Source organism: Sardina pilchardus, chromosome 2 (genome assembly GCF_963854185.1).
Source record: "Sardina pilchardus chromosome 2, fSarPil1.1, whole genome shotgun sequence".
NCBI lineage: Eukaryota > Metazoa > Chordata > Actinopteri > Clupeiformes > Clupeidae > Sardina > Sardina pilchardus.
In genome coordinates, this window is record NC_084995.1 from 7,291,022 (window position 1) to 7,310,572 (window position 19,551).

The following is a 19,551-nucleotide window of genomic DNA, read 5'->3' on the forward strand; positions in this document are numbered from 1 at the left end:
GGCAGTAGACAAAAACACACACTAACACTAAAGGAAGAAGAAGCAGTAAATAATGGTATGCTTTTGCAAGACTGTCCTTTAACTGAACCTCAAGTTATTTATATAGGTAGAAGGTGAACACGTGTGCAGCTGCCTGTGTTTCATAAGATCCTAGAGTAAAGTACTGTAGGTCTACCGTCGAATGCGTATGAAGAGGGAAACAACCGTACCCACTTAGCCAGCCAGCTAACTAACTCTCAAGCCGACTATTGCAACTATCCTGGGAAGAGGTACCAACAACCTTGTGGATTCTTCCCATGTCGGCTATGCTGGTGAATTTATGAAAGCGAAGTCCACCAGCTTCGAGGTGAGCGGAATTTGGACGTTGACATCTTGAAATTATGTGCCAGTTTATTGCACTTGCACAAGTTAATTTAAATAAGGAGTTTGAGTTTGTGGTGTCTGACAAAACTGAATAATATTGTAGCGGACTTGAGCTCCCAGAACGCTGTGCATGAGATTTGGATGATGTCATGTGTTGTTGTTGTTGTCGTTGTCATGTGCTGTTGTGTGTTTTTACATGGTGTGCTTACCTCGTGTATGTGTTAGCATGTGTAGTCGTCCCTAGTTGTATGTGTTAATCCCTAGGTGTTGTGTGTGCCCACCCTGTTAGTGTATTGTGTATGTTTTGGTCTATCCTTGTGTGTTCAACAGAATTGGCCTGTGTAAATGGCAAATGAATCAACTAAAAGTTGAACAGAGTACAAACTAAAGTATTCCATGATTGCTATGGTTGTTGTTTAGGATAAATATCAGAAACTGCTGGTACCTATATCAGTATGACATCAGCATACATATTGTAAGATATAAAATATGGATTTATCTCCATCATTCATCAAATGTATCTACTCTTCTTCAGCAATGGCTATCCTTATACATCGGTTCAGCAGACTTCGTTTAAGGTCTACTCTCCAGTTAGTATCACAGCACCCAGTGTTTTCAACCAGAGCTGTGGAAAGTGTGAGAGGAGAGCGAGTTTTCTTCGGCTGTCAGACACTATATGGAAACCCCCGATGCATCCATACTGTGGGCGGAGGAGCCGGGAGATCTCTCCCCAGCGCTGCGCCTCCGCGCCTCCCATTCTCCAGCATCACCGACGACGACCTGGCCTTCTTCCGACAGCTGCTGCCTGGCCGGGCCATCACAGACCCTGACATGTTGGAGTCTTGCAACGTGGACTGGCTCAAGTCAGTGCGCGGTGAGTTGACATGAGTGTAGTGTCGGTCCTGAGTCAGTGTGCCTAAAGACTTCCTACCGTTTCAGTAGGCAGTAGAGTATGTCATACTGTTGAATTCATATGTTAAACCTTTGATCTCCAAAGCCCTATGCTGTTTTATTATGTGTTCACTAGATATGGGAAGGCTGTGAGCGGCTACAGTCCAGTTGAGTTATTCCCTGCTTCCTTTACTGTCTAGGTAATAGTGAAGTACTCCTGAGACCCAAAACCACAGAAGAGGTGTCTGAAATTCTCAGGTATGTGCCCAATACTAGTATGCAAAATGCAAGACCTATTCTTTTAAATCACTTCATGGATCCTATATTTCTCTCCCTGACCACCAGTACCTCTTAATGACAGAACCAGGACTTGATTTGATCATCTGACCCAGATTATGGTGTTCCGGAATCTCCCAATCTCCCTCTCCCTCTCCCATTGTTACACAAACATCCTGTTTACATCTAGCCAGCATATCTTATTTACCTACAGGGCAGCTAACTGTACAGGGCAGCTACTTGAGTTTATATGGTTCTTTTAATAAGTAACTGAGTTAGGAGTCTTGGTATGGTGTCATAAGTCCACCCTCCAGTCACTTGACCATGAGCCTCCCTGGCTATCAGTTAAGGCTGATCTATTAAGGCCTATGGTCATTTCATAACGACTGCTGCTGGTGGTGTACTATGTGTACCAGCTATTTCTTTTTTGCCAGTAAGTGTTTGTAACTGGTGTACTGTATGGCTGCTGCTCCTGTGTCCAGGTACTGCAATGAGAGGAACCTGGCAGTGAGCCCACAGGGCGGGAACACAGGGCTGGTGGGGGGCAGTGTGCCGGTGTTTGATGAGATCATCCTGTCCACCGCCCTCATGAACCAGGTGCTGACCTTCGACGGCGTGTCAGGTCAGTGGGGGAGACCCTGACCCTTTGTGAGTGGGCTAACTGTGGCTAGTTTCTGAGTCTGGATGTGTGAAGTCTGACTCACCAGAGGCCAATGACTGCTGTGTGCTGCCCATGCTGCAGGCATCCTGACGTGCCAGGCGGGCTGCGTGCTGGAGACCCTCTCTCAGTACCTGGAGGAGCGGGACTTCATCATGCCCCTGGACCTGGGCGCCAAGGGCAGCTGCCACATCGGGGGCAACGTGGCCACCAACGCTGGGGGGCTGCGCCTGCTACGCTACGGCTCCCTGCGAGGGACAGTGCTGGGGCTGGAGGTGGTATGTAAATCAGACCTGGAATGGCACAATAGACAGCATATACATTACACACACACACACACACACACACACACACACACACACACACACACACACAAACACACACGAACACACACTGGACTGTGTCTGTTTTGATTACTGGTAAAGATGGTGCACAAGTTTCAGTGTAGGTGTAAACATGCACACGTACACATACTGATGATGATGATGATGATGACAATACCACATCATTCTCCTATGTCCTCTTTGCATGTGCGTTCAGGTTCTAGCTGATGGACGAGTCCTAAACTGCTTGGCCACTCTAAGGAAAGACAACACCGGCTACGACCTCAAGCAGCTGTTCATCGGTTCCGAAGGTACCCTAGGGGTCATCACAGCCGTCTCCATCCTTTGTCCCCGCAAACCTAAGGCTGTCAACGTGGCGTTCCTGGGTAGGTTACACAGATAACCTTTAGAGACTCCTGATCAATGCTGTCTTGATCAGAATAATTAAGATATATTAACAATAAGATGAACACAGTCATATGATTAAGTTAGAGAACAAATGCCTTCATATTCCCTCCATACACATGCATGCATCCATCAACATAAGCCAGCCTTTCCCATCACTGGTGTAATTGTTGATTAGTAACATGTTGCTGTTTCAGTTAAAAATCCTATTTATATTGGTAAATGAATAATATTTTATATGGACGTCTCGAATCATATTGGTTAATATTGCAATACCTTTCTTGTCCTGCAGGGTGCTCCAGTTTCCAGAACTTGCTGGAGACGTTTCAGTGCTGCCGGGGCATGCTGGGAGAGATCCTGTCTGCCTTTGAATTTTTAGACGCGTCCTGCATGGGGCTGCTAGAGAAGCACCTGAAGCTCACCAACCCCATCACAGGTCAGACGCCACACTGGAACTGGAACCAAGCCAGGGCCTGGGGGATCTATTAGTGTGAGTGACATAGGGCAGCCAGAACTAAATCTGAGCCTTTGGTTTGATATGGTGTTCCTCTCTGCAGAGTGTCCCTTCTACATCGTCATAGAGACTGCTGGGTCCAACGCAGCTCACGATGAGGAGAAACTGCACAATTTCCTGGAGGAGGTGATGGCATCATCACTGGTGATTGATGGAACGGTTGCCACGGAGGATGTCAAAATTAAGGTTAATGTTCTGTCTAATGTCTTCCTCTAAGCCTGCAATACAGCGAGCTGACCTGTCCTGAATATTAGAAAGTAGTTAAAGATGATGAATAGAAAATGGAAATTCTGGAAAGAATGTAACATGTGACACACAGATCTCTTCTTGAGGAAGTCCTTAAATAGGGATTAATCAGTTCTCATCAGGTCATTAAAACTAATGGTTCGTCTGTGGCTTCAGGCTCTCTGGTCGATGAGGGAGAGAGTGACCGAGGCTCTCACCCATGATGGATTCACCTACAAGTACGACATCTCGCTTCCCGTGGAGAAGATCTACCAGCTGGTCACTGACATGAGGGAACATCTCGGAGACCGAGCCAAGAACGTGGTGGGATACGGACATGTCGGTAAGATGGTGTTTTTTGTTCAAGGATTGATTTTCAGATTTTTTGATGCAACCACCAGAAACACCCCACTCTCGAAAAGCGTAGGAAAATGGACGATCCTCTGGCCAATTCTTGCTCACGCCCTCACTTTCTTCTCTTAAGACAGGGCTATTCAACTTCAGTACCAAGAGGGCCGGATGGAAAAATCACTGGGTTTTCAGGGGCCGCATAAAATAAGACGCCGCAAAATAATTGTATCCAACAATATTTGATAAAATCAGAGTAAAATTCAGTTCAATTCAATTGAATTTTATACACTGGCATAGAAACTAAGAACATAGCCTATTATCCATATCCATAAAAAAATCTTCTCAGACAGGTGATAGGCTGCGACACAAACTATAGAAGTATTTGAAAACACCCAGGCTAACCATAGTATTTCATACCTGATGTCTGATAGCTGCCATATCATGCATCAGTGGGAAAAATTGCAGTGTTGATTTAACTAGCCTACTTCAAGATAATTAGGCTCATAAGTGTTTCAAACACACACAGCCTACAGCGCCAATCTCTCAAATATACAAGCATTGAATTTAAAGAAAAAGTAATGCCAGCTCTGCCTCTGTTTATCTATTTCACGATTTCTTACCGCCAAAGATTCTAAACTTCGAGCCTGCGCAAATCACAAACAATAACATTCCCACGAGTTGAGTGAAGATGGCTCTGTCTAAAGAAATGTCTAATTGACAACGAGAATCGTTCATTTTACCCTCTGCAACAAGTACGAGACTTTCATGTTTATTGTGCAACGAATCCATCGCTGTAAAGAAGGAATATAAAGTCAAGAGGCAATTCTCTACAAACCACAGCTCCTTCACTAACTTTCCCGAGGGCTTGGAGGAACGGAGACCGGGTATGATTGTAACATTTTTGATTTGCGCACGCTCGAGGTTTAGAATCTTTGGGCGGTAAGAAATCGTAATTTAATCAACATTTAATGATAACATTTAAAACTAGTTACACATTTGGAAATGTCAGTTTGTGTAGTGATGTGCTGTGAAGAATTAGTCTGGCCAATAGGGGCGGGCCGACAGTGCGCTACTCGCCAATCATATGATCTATGCACACCCGTCAAAGCGAGTTAATTCTCATGACGAGACACGCGGGCCACAGGAAATTTGAAGCGGGCCACATCTGGCCCGCGGGCCGCTAGTTGAATAGGCCTGTCTTAAGATAATCCATATCCAGGTTTTTCAACCTCATGCTAACAGCAGAACAGCCGTACAACTGACTTGCAGTAGGACCCTGCCAATAACTTACTAGTGTTCTATACATCTTTGATCTCTGAGAATCTGTAATAAGTGTTAGAACTTCAGGGTTTTACCCTTTCCTCTAGGGGGAAAGGGGGTGCTGCACTTGGGTGCATCCGTCTGTGTCCACTCACTTAGGCTCAGAGGTACTGGTCCGCTCTACTTTGTTTTTAGTTCAAAGCAGAGGGGGTCACTAGGCACCTGCCTTCCAACATGATCATGTGTATCTGGCTCAGGACTCAAGTGCTGGAGTTTGTCTGCCTGTTGTTGTGTTTGTCCGTTCTGCTGTCTCATTCCATCTGTACACTGCGTGCTTCCCCCCCCCCCCAGGTGATGGCAACCTGCACTTAAACATCACCTCTCCGACCAAAGACCCTGCCCTGCTGGCGGCCATCGAGCCGTACGTGTACGAGTGGACATCGGACGTGCGGGGCAGTGTGAGTGCGGAGCACGGCCTGGGGCTGAAGAAGAGGAACTATATCTACTACAGCAAACCGCCCGAGGCTGTGGCCCTAATGGGGAACATCAAGGCCATGCTGGACCCGCGGGGCATCCTCAACCCCTACAAGACCCTCCCCGACAACCTCGGCCTCCACTGACCAGCCCATCGTTAACCCCTAAAACTTCTGCCCTGACGAAAAAGCCCCACAGGTGAATGGATGTCACCTGAGGGACACAGGCTTGTGACCCAGAAGTCCAAGAAATTAGGACACTCCTTCTAGACCCAAAAAAATTACAACTACCTGGTCTTTGCTAAAGGGATTGATAGCCAGGATGTTATTTTTATGTGTCACAAAATGACATATGTAATAATTTATATTTTCTATAGTGTAATAATTATATGAAGGCAAAGAGATGAGCACACACAATTCAAGTGTTAAGTATATTTTCAGGCTTTCAGTTGACAGGACAGTGAAGAGATGGAAGAGGCGGACAGGAAATAAGAGAGAGATGGCTGAGTGGGTTCAGGAAATGACCTCAGGCCCCTATGGGCACTAAGTCTGATTGTGGTACTGGATACTGCCGCTGCGCTGTTTTAATCATGTCAGGCCACCTGTGCAGGACTAGACCCAGTAGTCTCTTCACACTGTAGGCATTCTATTGCTCACCTTCTGCCGTCAGAAGACAACCATTGGGGAAAAAACAACAAACAAAAAACAGTTGGGGACTTGTTAAGTGTCCTACATATTTATTGTTTGTTTTGTAGAAAGGCAACATACAGTTTGTGTTTCACATAACCCAGCATCAGATTCCTTATGATTTCTTTTTTTCTGTCCAGCAACAGCAAGTATTTATGCGGTGTGTTGAAATCCATTTGGGTAATAAAAATGATTATTTTAGTTACTGGTGGGTGGAAAATGTTATGGCGTTAAAACGAGATAAAACATTTGTTTTGACAAACACCGGTTTTAAAGCATGTATATAAATGTTTGTGTGGCTTAGGGAACTATTAGTGTTTTTTTTTTAGAAAAAAAAGAACAAACAAACAAAAAAGATAACTGTACATTCTAAATCTCTGACAGAACGACATCCCTTTCAAATGAATATTGTTTTAAAGCGTTCTGAAGCACTAGTCCGTCTACTCTCTAGTCCTGTGACATCAGCAGGCGACGCCAGAGCCTTGAGCAATTTCCTAATCTGTGACTGACATCCAGGCCCACTGTCCACATGTCCATTAGCCAGACATTAGCCCAGTCGTCAGTCTCCATTACAGATTGGGACCATGAGTGACTCCACGAGTGGTGGTGATGAATGTGAGGTTAGAGCCACACGCCCTCATGCCAGGAGCTGACCTTTCCGCGCTGATTATCGGTATTCATGGCGGGTCACTAATGGCCGAACTGCAGACCTCCTGTGGAGGTGTGTGGCTGGAGATAGAACAAGGCAGCCACCGCTGGGCCTAACAGCCGAGGTCCACAGCGAAGAGGCAGGGTTAGGGGGCTGGGCTCAACTCGCTCACTCACTCCCTTAGCCGGCAGCCGCTGCACGATGTTTCACAGCCACGTACGACATGGTAACTTGCACAACATTTCAATCGGGCACATTGCATGATTGAACAGCTCACATTTGGACATGCTCATGGACTCAGCGGACCAGGCCAATTCCTATATAAAACCGTCTTGAAACTATGCACGCGTGTCAGTATTTTACCGGTGTGTTCCATATTTTTTCTTTTAAAAAAAATAATGCAAACACATGCATTGTCAACAGCATTTAAAAAGTTATGTGCCTCGGGGCAAATGTGTTTTTCTTCTTCTTGCTTAACATAGATCTCGCTAGTATTTCCCTAGGCATTGCTACTCGGGTAACTTTGCATTCACAGTTCAAAGGTTGTAGTGGTTTTCCTACTCCTGCACTAGAATTAGTCCTCTTTAAAATACCTATTTGCACAACAACAACAAAAAATAGCCTGAACAGAAGCCGTTCATCATGTCCCTGCAATACTACCAGTGGGATTCTCCTTCCACACAGATCCCACACAGCAACTACAACACTTGTTTTAAAAAAGCAGAATACATAAATATGCTCTTCCTATGTTCAGTGTTCCTTTGAGTGTTGTTCTCTGGGTGGTGATGTTCAGTGTTGTCACTTGTCCAAGCGGCCCCACTAGACACTTAATTAGTCATAATAATAACAATAATTATATGATTTGTCATGAGATTAATACAATATCAAAAAGTCTGATTGAGCAGCACTTGATTGTCGTCAGGAGAAAAGTGAAGAGCCCTCTCTGCTCAAGTCAGCTTCTTTTGCACTCAGTGGTGAAAGTAATGCACAGCTAGAGCCAAAATGGTGGCGGGTCGATGCCAGTTTCCACACACTAAACCAGTCCAACGTGTCTCTTTAAGACACAGGGCCTTTCATCAGTTCCATCAGTCAGTGTTGGGGCATGTAAGGTTGGGGGGTCGGGGACAGATGGGTGTTGGTGGGGGCGTCGTACAGGAGGGGAGAAAGGTTGTACATGGTGGAGAACCACAGTCATCTTTTCTTCAGATGGCCTCTCAAGGCAAGGCTCAACAGTGATTGTGATGACCTTGTTATTTGGTAGAGTTAAAAGTGCGGAGTCATTTAAAAGTCCTTTTTGAGGGGGGTTGGGTTGGGTTGGGTTGGGTTTGGTTGTATTGTATTGGGTGGTGGGGCTGGGCCTGTATCTGTGTGACTGCTGCGCAGCGTGGTCTTCCAGTGAGGGCAGGTGTCCTCTGGCGAGTCTCTGAAGGCAACTGCTCTCCTCAGACTCTCCCGCCAGACTCTCTGAGGGCGGCGCCCGTTCCACCTCAGCAGCCGGGCAACGTGGGAAACAACCGAGGATGGAGACGGAGGAGCGAAACATCCAAAACAACTCCAGATCAACGACACAAAGAAACTTGAACAGGAATCAGAGACAAACAACAACAACAACAACAACAAAAAGTGTTGAGTTGCTCAAGGCGGTGTGAGGCCACAGCGAGGTGTTCGGAGGGCTCCTGCGCGGCGCGTCAGTGTTCCAGAACCGCTAGAGCTCGTCTGTGGGGAGCGCGTGACCAATGTAACGTGGATCTCCCGGCGGTTCCGTCGATCCGGTGTGCAGGGCAGTGCAGTGCGGCGCCGCGCAGTGTGTGGGGGGCTCTGCTCCAGCACTGGTGATGGTGATGAGTGGGGAGGGGGGTGGGGGGGCACAGCAGTGAGATGACGGGGCCACGACGACCCTCCTTCTCCTCCTCCTCTCCACTCCACTCCGCTCAGTGCGCGGGCTCAGCAGTCGGCCTTGCCCTTCTCCAGCGTGCTGTGGATTTTGTCCAGAGTCTTTTTGATGCGCAGGGCCGTGAGGCGGGCCGACGGGTTCTGATACCAGCACTCCTTCATCAGCTTCACCTGCGCAGACAACGTCTGAGAGACCAAGAGACAGAGAGGGGGGGCAGAGAGGAGAGACGGGTACAGAGGGACCGAGAGGTCAAGAGGAAGAGCAGAAGGAAATAATTCAGATGTAAGATTAGCGTTTACTGTGCACAATTTCTAAACACCAAACCACACTCTGTCATTCAGTTATCATTAGCGGGCTCATGTTCATTAAGAGTGTGCCAATAAAAAAATGTGTGTGTGTGTGTGTGTGTGTGAGATAGAGAGACAGACACACTCACCGGGTCAGAGAACCAGCGGTTGGGGATGAAGGGCCTCTGCTGCTCCACACACACCACCTTGCGCATCTCGTCGAAGCTGGGGTCATTAGGGACCAGGTCGTAGAAGGGAGGCTTGTACTCCTCCACGATACCTACAGCAGGAACAACATGGACCATTCAGTCAGTGGCAGTGATGGGGCGTGGGTGGCTGTACTGTGGGCATGAAGCTCTTGTTACAGAACTCATGTGAAGTTGAAGTTGGTGAAATGGATGAACTGATGAAATTCTACAAGATGCTTAATTTTATTGTTTCACACATCACACAGATCCTAACCTTTGCATTCACAGTTCTAGCTGAAAAGGCTAGTGTAAGACTCTATGCTCCTATAATGTGAAACCATGTTACCCTACGGCTGAGGAGGCCTATGGTAATGGACGCAAAAAGGTCATGGACGTCTGAGGAGGACTCTTGGATTTGAGACCTCAGGGAAGCAACCTTGGGTTGTGTTTCCATATTCTTGTTTGACCGACTTAACTTCTATGAACTTTTGAACCTTTTGAATGAACATACTATTTTCATGAACGTCAGTGTTTTGAAAGGGAAGACCACACACTGCGTTACTTTTAAGAGACTGCAACCGCTGTGCTAGTTTGAGTCTTGAGTCCGTGTTGCTCACCGTTGCTGATGGTGCGTCGGGCGATCTCCCACAGCACCAGCCCAAAGGCCCAGATGTCCACCCTCTTGTAGGCATCGAAGCAGTCCGTCTGGATGGACTCGTCCAGCACCTCGGGGGCCATGTAGCGCTTGGTGCCCACCTTAGGGTTGTTGCCCATGTCCAGCTGATTGTCTGATTGAGAGTGAGTGACAGCCAGACCTGGAGACACAGGAAGGAAACAGGGGAGGGGGCACTCAGTACAGTACTTGGAACTTGAATTGAGAACACAACAATGTGTTGAATTAAGTGTTGAGTGAAATGAGTATTTTTTGAGTAGTGAAGGTACTGATTGATGCAAACATCAAATGAAACATTAAAAGCGCGTTTGTCCAATGGCTGGGCAATGGGACTGTGAACACATCATTCTCATTATATTCTATGGCTAAAACACACTCTAGTTTGATTACTCATATGCATGTAAAATGTGCCATTAGAGGAGAGGGTCAGAGCAGGACAGGAGACAGACGCGTGTGTCCACTCACCCAGGTCGGCGATGCAGCACCGCAGGTCCTTCCTGACCAGGATGTTCTTGCTCTTGAGGTCGCGGTGGGCGATGGCCGGCTTGCCCTCGGTGCCGAAGATCTCGGTGTGCAGGTGCACCAGGCCGCTGGCCACCGACGCCGCCATGTTCAGCCCGTCGGCCATCTCCACGGCGACCCGGCCCAGGTAGTCGTACAGCGAGCCGTGCTCGTGGTAGTGCGTGATCAGCCACAGCTGTGTGCTGGAGTTTCGCGAGGTCATGTCCGACGCCATGAAACCTGAGAGCACAAAGGAACAAGTAACAAGTGGTTCCATTATTATTTCTCAGTCAAGATGAATTTGCCTCAACATGACGGGTCTGTCAGCTTGCACTAATGCACAGGTGTCAAACTCAAGGCCCGCGGGCCAGATGCGGCCCGCCACGTCATTTCATATGGCCCGCGAGAGCTTTAAGGGTCTGATACAGTATGTGGCCCGCGAGAGCTTAAAAGGTCCGATACAGTTTTTACACTGCAATACAATGCACGCATGTGAGACTGACAGGGAGGCAACATCAACCACCTTCCTCTATGATCAGTGCAACTGGCTACATCAGATGTGATAGCAACGTGTACGTGTGAAAACAAAATAGACCAGTATTCTAAACTATATTAGCGAACGGAGCGCCTAAATTACGCGCTCGGTTTAGCCTGCCTGTGAAACGCATGATTGTTTGAAGTGCGTGTGCTTCTTTGAGAGGGGAATCGATGTAAGTTGTAAACTACGTGATACGTTTACGTCTACTTTTAAAAGGCATGTATAATTGTGTGTAGTAGTCCTATTATCCAAAAAATCCAGCTCCAAATCCTTGCTAATCGAGCAAGTGATTGTTTGGCCAAAAGCGAAAATAAGCCTATTCTGACCGAGAAGAGGTGCATTCATATCAGGCAAGCAGAGGTATGCTAGAAGTTTGTAGTAATCGCCCTGTTGCTTTGCATTTTCATTTTAGTTTAAAACGAACAACATAGAATCCACACAACACCTTTCAACTTTAAAACGTCAAAGAAAAAGTCCACCGGGACCGTTCGCTTCTACTGTATGTACATGGAACGGTGTAGGCTAGTGACGCATTTCATATGGATGCACTTTTTGACATGACAGTTCTACTCGTTTGCATCTCTTGCTAGATGTAAAACTGCATTTCGTTACTGGTATTTCACTCGTGCAATGACAGTAAAGTTGAATATACTCGAATCTAAAAACTCAGAAATATGAAAAAAAAAAGAGAATCCATGGCATCTTCCTGACTGACCAGTGACCCTCATTGAAAAGTCAAACTGTATGGAACTGACAGTGGTGTTTTGTTTTTACAAAACATAACAATAATAAAAAAGAACATGTCATGCTGAAAACCTTTTGCTCTTCTCGATTTTAGAAGTTTTACCGATGCTAAAGATTTTGTGGCTGGTGCTACAAATCTTAGAAGTTAGGCTACATCTGGCCCTTTGAGGGCAACCATTGGGCTGATGTGGCCCTCGGTGAAAATGAGTTTGACACCCCTGCACTAATGAAACAGTTTGATACCCTGGACAAGCATGATCAGGAGCTCTCCCACTCCAACTGGGCTTTGAACCAACACCGAGAACACTTCTGTTCATCTTTCTCTGAGATAAATGCCATTTTTTAACATGGGGGTAAAATCCATCACAACCAAGGGTTGATCAGGTTATTAAAGCTTGACAGGACTGCGTTGGAGAAGTCTCAAGCTGTTTGAGTGAAAAACGTTCCCATAAAGGGGACATAAATGTGCGGTCTTACCCAAGATGTTCTCGTGACGCAGCAAGACCGTGTTGTAGATCTCGGTCTCACGGAACCAGGACTTCTCATCGCGTGAGGAGAAGATCTTCACCGCCACATTCTCACCCTGCCACTGGCCCCGCCACACCTCCCCGTAGCGCCCTTTACCTGGGAGACAACGGTCAAAACACACCACATGTCAAACACGCACGCACACACAGAGAATATTACCCTTAAGTCAGATACTTCTCTAATCCTTCACTTCTAAGCTATGGATACAGGGGGTTTGGTAGTTGCTATGAGTATGTTGAACATTCCCATGGGCACCATCTATGTCAGGGGCAATTACATGATTCATTCCAATGGCATAACAAGTTAATCATGTCTGCACTGCACAACACTACTCGCTGATTACAGCTAAATAATACTGACGTCTACATGACTAAGAGGAAAGCTCCAGACACTGCTTCTGCTTCTGTCTTCTAACTAATTGGTCTGAGGAACCTACTAACCTCTATAATCTAATTCACTACAAACAAAGCTTTCTATGAGCTGGCAAGGAAACGGACCCAGTATTAAAGGCAGCGCCACTTTGAAACAATGCCTATTAAAACTGTACAAAGGCTAATCATGACTACTCTTTATGGCAGCGCTGTGATAAACTCAGGGCGTTTTACTTCATTAAACTAAAACACTGCTGTGGGCAATCTCAAGCTCTGCCAGCCTCAGCTCACTCTTGGAGACTTTTCAATGCGTGGTGCAGACAGGAAATGGCTGGCAATCACAACCACCCATAAATTCATAAAATTCCTGTAAAAAATGTAACTACCGATTCTGTTCTGTCACTTCCTTGGAACTAAGGCAATATTTGCATTGAATTCTTTAGGACTACGTACAAGCCACCATGTTTTATTCCAAATTTATATAGTGCTGCAAACACAAGGTTTTCTTCTTACGTGTACACATGAAATGGACAGATAGAGGACCGAGATGCAATTCACTGAATACTACAAAGAATGCATTAAACTAGAATACTGGGAAATCAGGTTATACCCTAGTGTTCACCAGTTCAACCAGAGTGATTAAGTGTGGCTCAGAGCAGGTCCATCACAACATGTGCATCCTGAGGCACTTACCCACACACTCCACCAGGCTGATCTGCCGCGCCACCGTCCTCTGCACCAGGAACGGCAGGCCCGAGCCACTGCCTGACGTGCACGAGTGGTCCAACAGATCCTGTGAGGACAAGAACACACTACCAGTCAGTCACACACAGACACAAATGAACACTCCAAAGTGAACATACTGCTCACAGCAGCAACATGGTGCAAGAGGCAGGTCCAGGTGTCACTTCTCTAGGCTCTTGCAAGGGTTTATCATGGTTGTTGCAGCTGACTGTTGTGTGTAAGTGTTTACACAAATGCATATGGCACCATATGATTGTGCATGTGCTCACAGCAGCAGCACTATGCATTCTTGGATGTCCAACATCTGGCCAGGTGTGGAGATGACCATGGCCAGAACCCTCCCTAGGCGCGCACTAGAGCTCTCTGGCTGTGCGGCGGTGTGCGGGATAAAAAACAAGGTACGTACGGCCAGCGTGCTGTCTCCCACGTTGGAGGCGATGAGGCCGTCGATGGCGCCCTGCTCGGGGTCGTACTCGCGCAGCCTCTCCAGGCGGCCGCGGTGCAGGCGCCGGCACACCAGCACGGACAGCAGCGACAGCAGCGCCAGCACCACCACCGGGCCCAGCACCAGCAGCACCAGCGTCTCCACGCAGTAGCGCACCGGCGCCGCCTCAGGGGCTACGCACGCACACACGCACGCGCACACACACACACACGCACACGCACACGCACGCACGCACGCGCATGCACACGCACACACACACAACAAGAACAACAACAACAGAGTGGTCTTAGAGCAGTGACTGACAGGTGTGGAGTTCATATAGAAAATGCATCATTGCTGTGTTCTAGCTGTCTGTTCTGTGTGTGTGTTCATATAGAGGAATTGTGTATGACCCATACTGTATGTCCAATCAGCATGTTGCTACACAAGCACGGAGGAGTGTAATTTAATTGACTGTTGAGTTCAAACAACCTTTTGCAAGAGTCTTGAACGGTGCCTTTTGGGGGGGGGGGGGGGGGGGGGGGAGGGGGGTAGGGGGAGGGGGGGCAATCCAATCAACCTTCATCATGACGATATGATATGAGTTATGTCAAGTTGCCAAGAGTAAACAGGCATATGACCTTTGATGAAAGTGCATACAAATTTACACATCCCTAACTCACAGACAGACTCATATGTGGCTATATGTTTACTCGTGTGTGTGTGTGTGTGTGTGTGTGTCCTACCCGTGGAGAGTTGACTGAGTAGCGCCTCGATGCTGGTGTTGGCGTTGCACATGGGCAGGGCGCAGCACTCCACCACGTAGTTGGCCGCCGTGTGGCAGATCATGCGCTGCTTCTCAGCGCCCTGCAGGCAGCTGCGGGTGAAGGTGGGCACCGGGCCGCCCAGCGTCACGGACGTGTAGCACTGGTCCCCGCGGCACAGCTCTGCCATGCAGCTGCTGCCCTCGCACACACACTCGATGACACCATCTGTAGACACACACACACACACATTAGCATAAATACATATAAACACACACATACAATCAGATACACACCCATATGCTCACATGCAAGCACATGCACACAACCATGTGTCTATGCCGCACACACAAATAAATAGAACTGGACACTCCCCAACATACGCACACACAGGAAGACACAAATCAGACTCAACTCAATTAGGAGAGCAGTTACGGTCGAGTGAAATGACTTATTCAGCCATGCCAGTGGACTGCTCCCTACTGTTCAACATGTGGGCCTGGGGTCTTAATATTACTCCAGTCTCAATAGGTCCCCCACAGAAAGACACCAGCCGTAATTTGGATAAACAGCAGGCTATTTAACAGCAGATATCGATTAAGACATAATTTCCTTGGAGACATGTGACTCTGGTTAAACTGGAACTGGTGCAGGGGAGCATGAGGCTGAAGGGAGAGATATCCAGGCCTTTGACTCCACCCACACACACACACACACCACAAACCACCATAGACCTAAAAGAAATGGACAAACAGACTCCGTCGTTCTCAATGAGAGGGGGCTGAAACAAAAATTCGTTTCCTGTTCATCGTACTGCGCAGACTCAAACTCATTTTGTGACGTTAGCCTGCTGTAACTCGTCTGATAGATCGAAAACCTCTGAAATTGTTAACGTTCGTTTTTTAATATTATTATTATGTGTACTTGCCTCTAGGTAATGCTTTACCATATCAAACAGTAGGCTACCGTAGGCTACACGCATTTTCACTGATCTTGCGAATGACTCTCCGTCATGGTTTTCGTGCAGGCTCACTCAGCTTCTTATCCAAACATTACGGGCGAACGTTAGCTTCCCTACAACAGACATGCTAAAATACTTCTTTACGGGAAACCAACGTAATATACGGGGAAACAGTGAATTAATTTTGACTTCAATACCCTATATAGAATACACAGAAGCTATAAGGGAGACAAAGGGCACATGTTACATGAAGTTATGGGATCGCAAAAATCTGAAAGTCTATGGCCGTCCAAGGGAGTTAGCAGAGTGTTGATCACCAGCTCATTTCGTGTTTCTACTTCCGGGAATATGCCTGCCCCCTTGCAAACCACACAAACACACACACACACACACCTCTTCAAAGGGCCCAGGGGACAATGACATTTGTGGAAAGAGCAGATGATCACCGGTGATAAGGATCATGCAATAATGGCTGATTTGGAGAATTATGGCTGCCTGCCTGTCTGCTCGTAGCAGAGGCATCTGGTAGTGGTGGTGGAGGCTGTGTGTGTGGAGTCAAGATGATGGGGTAATAAGGGAGAGAGGGAGGGAGGGATACGGAGATGGGAAGAAAGAGATAAAGAGAAAGAGAGAAGACGAGGGAGATGTGCAGGGAGGGAAAGAGTGAATGAGTAAATGTGTGTGAGTGAATGAAGGAGGGTAGGAAAGACAGGGGAATGAGAGAGTGAGTGAGTGTGAGAGTGTGTGCATGTGAGCTAGAAAAAGAGGGTGAAGGAAACAGGAGAGGAAGAGAGAGCAAGAGAGGGAGAGAGCGCATGAGAGAGAGAGAGAGAGAGAGAGAGAGAGAGAGAGAGAGAGAGAGAGAGAGAGAGAATTGAATTAAAGCTCAGTGGAGCTCTAGGCTCTCTTTACCTTCGCCTGATGTCTGCACGATCTTCAGCAGCATGAACAGGAGGACGTGGGCACTGCAATGACCCATTTGGTTCACCGCACTGGTAATAAGAAAAAAACACTACAGTTAGAGGACAAACACAGACCACAAACAACACAGACACATACACTAATACACAAAACACAGACAAACACAACAACCGACAGTGACCGCAATGCCACGTTCCAAAATCAGTCATGTACATGTGTACAGAATTACATTGAGAATCTCAGAGCTGCAGAGCCACATTCCCCCTCATTTCTGTGTCTGCAGTCCTGCCTTGTCTCTATTCTGGTGAAAATCACAAACACTTCCCCACTCATTTTGGAGGGGAGAGAGATGAGCATGTGTGCTGTGCAAGAGGGGGGGTGTTTCCGTGGCAACAGGGGAGAAAAAGCTAGGCCTGCCTCTGAATGACATCAAAGCAAGCTGTGGAGCTGCGTGGTGCATCACGAGAAGACAGATAGAAAAAATTTGAAAAAGAGAAAAGGGCTTTTACAGTTTTTCTTTTTTACAGACACTGCTTTGACACAGAGTGATGCAGGACGTCTACAGCCAAGCTCCTCTCAATGCTGCTCCTTTCTGTCTGCATGCAATTCATCACAGTACACACACACACACACACACACACACACACACACACACACTTCAGCTGCAGGCAGACAGACAGACACCACACACACACACCTCAGATGCAAGAGAGTCACTGCTCTACTTTAGGAGCGTCTGGATGCCAGCACATCCGACTGAGAAATGACCAACCGAACACAACCCACTGACTTGCTCAAAGGAAGTACATTCCATTCCCCTCTTCTAATTCCAAATACCCTCAATTACAAATAGGACTATAGACAGACACATACAATTCTCAAACATATTCAATGCATTCTTATGATGATTTTGATTGGATTAATATTTCAGCTTGTCTAGTATCCAACAGTGATGCAATCTGTATCGTGTGAAAATGTGATTCATGTTTTAAGGTGATCGCCTAATCGACTTACAACAGATCAAGGCCTTTGCTCATGCACAATAATGTGACAGATTTCACAATAGACGTGGCCTCCTGCTTCTAGACAAGCGCTGAATGTCTTGTTTGCGGTTGTGCCATCATCATGCAACCTCAATACACTGATACTACGCTGTCGCTCCCGGCTAGCTCCAGGGTACCTCTGATGAACTCGCTCTGTAAAGTTAAAATAACAATCATGCCCAGCCCAGCGCATGATTTTATTAAGATACTTTGTACGAGTTTCGCAATAGTCCACATAGATAAACACGAAAAGGTGTTGTCTTACGACCCACCAAAACAAGTACCACGTTAGTAACGTTAACTGGCAAAACCATGAGTGTCTAGTGAGCGGCTACATGGATTCCCACATTTTTGTTTTGTGACACTACGTGCGGCTTAATCTAATCCATCAGACGATGCATAATATTGCATAATATGATATTAACGTTTTAGAGAATACACATAAGGAAGAATAATGGGTACAATGAACACATCATGGATACAATGCTGACTATCTTCCTGTCTCTGTCTCAGCAGGGATAGGCATCTACATGCATGTGGGCAAATCAGATGTTAAGTTCCCTCAGCCATACAAAGAAGTTACTTGGAAAAAGGCAGGCAGCGTGTAACAACCAGGTAACAACACCAGCAACTATGTCAGTTGCCAAAACAGGCTAGCCAACGAACGACTCAAATTAACGCTATCGCTAAATTAGATAGCTAACGTTGGCTGGCTAAGAACCGTGCAAATGGAAGGGCATCAGGCGTCTATTTCCAGTGCTGCCCTAAAGAACTACACGGGCCTGGGAAATGCGAACACCCATCGTATTTATAACATATGCTATGATAGCAACAAAGCTAAAATTGTAGCTCGTTACCTATGGCAAAACTTGCTTCCCACCACAAACAAACATAAACCAACAGCATACAGCTAACTTTAATTAGCTAGCTAGCTCATTTCTAATTCAGCATGAAGCATCCCATGTAGGCAGCTAGGAACCTACTGACTACATTTACACAAATAAATAATACGTACACATTAGAGTAGCCTGTAGATGTAATCCAATAGTACACTTTTATCGATAGTGAAACTGGTTTAATGTATGATTGAGCAATGTTATCTATTTGTGTCCTCCACAGACAGCTAGCATTCGTTTACCCCTAGAATAACTGGTTGCTACCTAGCATAATCTAACATTAGCGCACTACAGCAACCAACGTTTGTTATGAGCTAATGTTAGCATATAGTTAGCTTCTACACTACTACCGCTAACAGAAGACGTGAGAAGCCTACTTGTACGGTAACGTTGAAAACGAGTATGCATCTTACCTCTGTCAAAAACAGCGATACATTTCTTGTTGAAAACTATTTTTTCGGTTCAAACCCCTCCATAAAGTTGGAGTTTAGAGCCAGCTAGTTCTACGTTCGGATGAAAGGTTAGCTAGGATCCGACCACCTCCCACAGATACATTACTTGGAGCCTAGACGTGACGTCATTATAAACAAATTTAAAGAGGAATGCATTATGGGGTATATGGAGTCCTCCTAAACTAAATCGCTGTAAATTTTTTTTATATATAAACAAAGATAAAGATAAAGAAAACTGTGAGCAACAGCCTACCTTGGCTACATGACTACACTTTACATTTTACAAAAAGGAATGACAATGTTAATCATAACAACAATAACAACAACAACAACAACAACAACAACAACAACAGGGGAAATAGGAGAATAATCATAGTAGGCGGCTATATTAGGCCTATTAGGCTATATGCAATGAAATAATAGTATATATCATTTAATGATGACTTGATGAGAAATCCATGAGTTTCAATGGGTTTTATATGAGATTTACAGTCAGCTATTCAGATGAATAATGACCTCTAAACCTTTTTCGATTTCCATTGACCTA

The 19,551-nt window shown here is 46.3% G+C and overlaps 2 protein-coding genes across 2 annotated transcripts; one reads left to right on the forward strand and one right to left on the reverse strand.

Annotated features, from left to right (window-relative positions):
• Positions 1–41: 41 nt before the first annotated feature.
• On the forward strand, positions 42–6,740 carry d2hgdh (D-2-hydroxyglutarate dehydrogenase). Its single transcript, XM_062517409.1, has 10 exons — positions 42–346; positions 899–1,237; positions 1,455–1,512; positions 2,013–2,152; positions 2,273–2,466; positions 2,729–2,897; positions 3,209–3,352; positions 3,474–3,616; positions 3,833–3,998; positions 5,618–6,740. Exons 2-10 carry the CDS (start codon positions 901–903, stop codon positions 5,884–5,886), a joined length of 1,620 nt encoding a protein of 539 aa, XP_062373393.1. The 5' UTR covers positions 42–346; positions 899–900; the 3' UTR covers positions 5,887–6,740.
• Positions 6,741–7,486: 746 nt separating this feature from the next.
• Positions 7,487–19,100, reverse strand: acvr1l (activin A receptor, type 1 like). Its single transcript, XM_062517410.1, has 10 exons — positions 18,966–19,100; positions 16,605–16,684; positions 14,714–14,959; positions 13,950–14,161; positions 13,493–13,592; positions 12,378–12,524; positions 10,583–10,858; positions 10,062–10,259; positions 9,406–9,536; positions 7,487–9,154 (listed from the first exon to the last, which is right to left on the reverse strand). Exons 2-10 carry the CDS (start codon positions 16,669–16,671, stop codon positions 9,020–9,022), a joined length of 1,512 nt encoding a protein of 503 aa, XP_062373394.1. The 5' UTR covers positions 16,672–16,684; positions 18,966–19,100; the 3' UTR covers positions 7,487–9,019.
• Between the last annotated feature and the right edge of the window lie 451 nt (positions 19,101–19,551).

What these genes read in the sequence shown, in the direction of transcription:
- acvr1l (XM_062517410.1), bottom strand. Translation starts at nt 16,671, where the DNA reads ATGGGTCATTGCAGTGCCCACGTCCTCCTGTTCATGCTGCTGAAGATC. An exon ending in GTGCTGCATCGCCGACCTGG is followed by an intron (nt 10,260 to 10,582) that starts GTGAGTGGACAC and finishes CTGTGTCTCCAG; the next exon opens with GTCTGGCTGTCACTCACTCT. An exon ending in CCGACGCACCATCAGCAACG is followed by an intron (nt 9,537 to 10,061) that starts GTGAGCAACACG and finishes TTCCTGCTGTAG; the next exon opens with GTATCGTGGAGGAGTACAAG.
- d2hgdh (XM_062517409.1), top strand. Translation starts at nt 901, where the DNA reads ATGGCTATCCTTATACATCGGTTCAGCAGACTTCGTTTAAGGTCTACT. An exon ending in GCTCACCAACCCCATCACAG is followed by an intron (nt 3,353 to 3,473) that starts GTCAGACGCCAC and finishes TCCTCTCTGCAG; the next exon opens with AGTGTCCCTTCTACATCGTC. An exon ending in GGTGGGATACGGACATGTCG is followed by an intron (nt 3,999 to 5,617) that starts GTAAGATGGTGT and finishes CCCCCCCCCCAG; the next exon opens with GTGATGGCAACCTGCACTTA.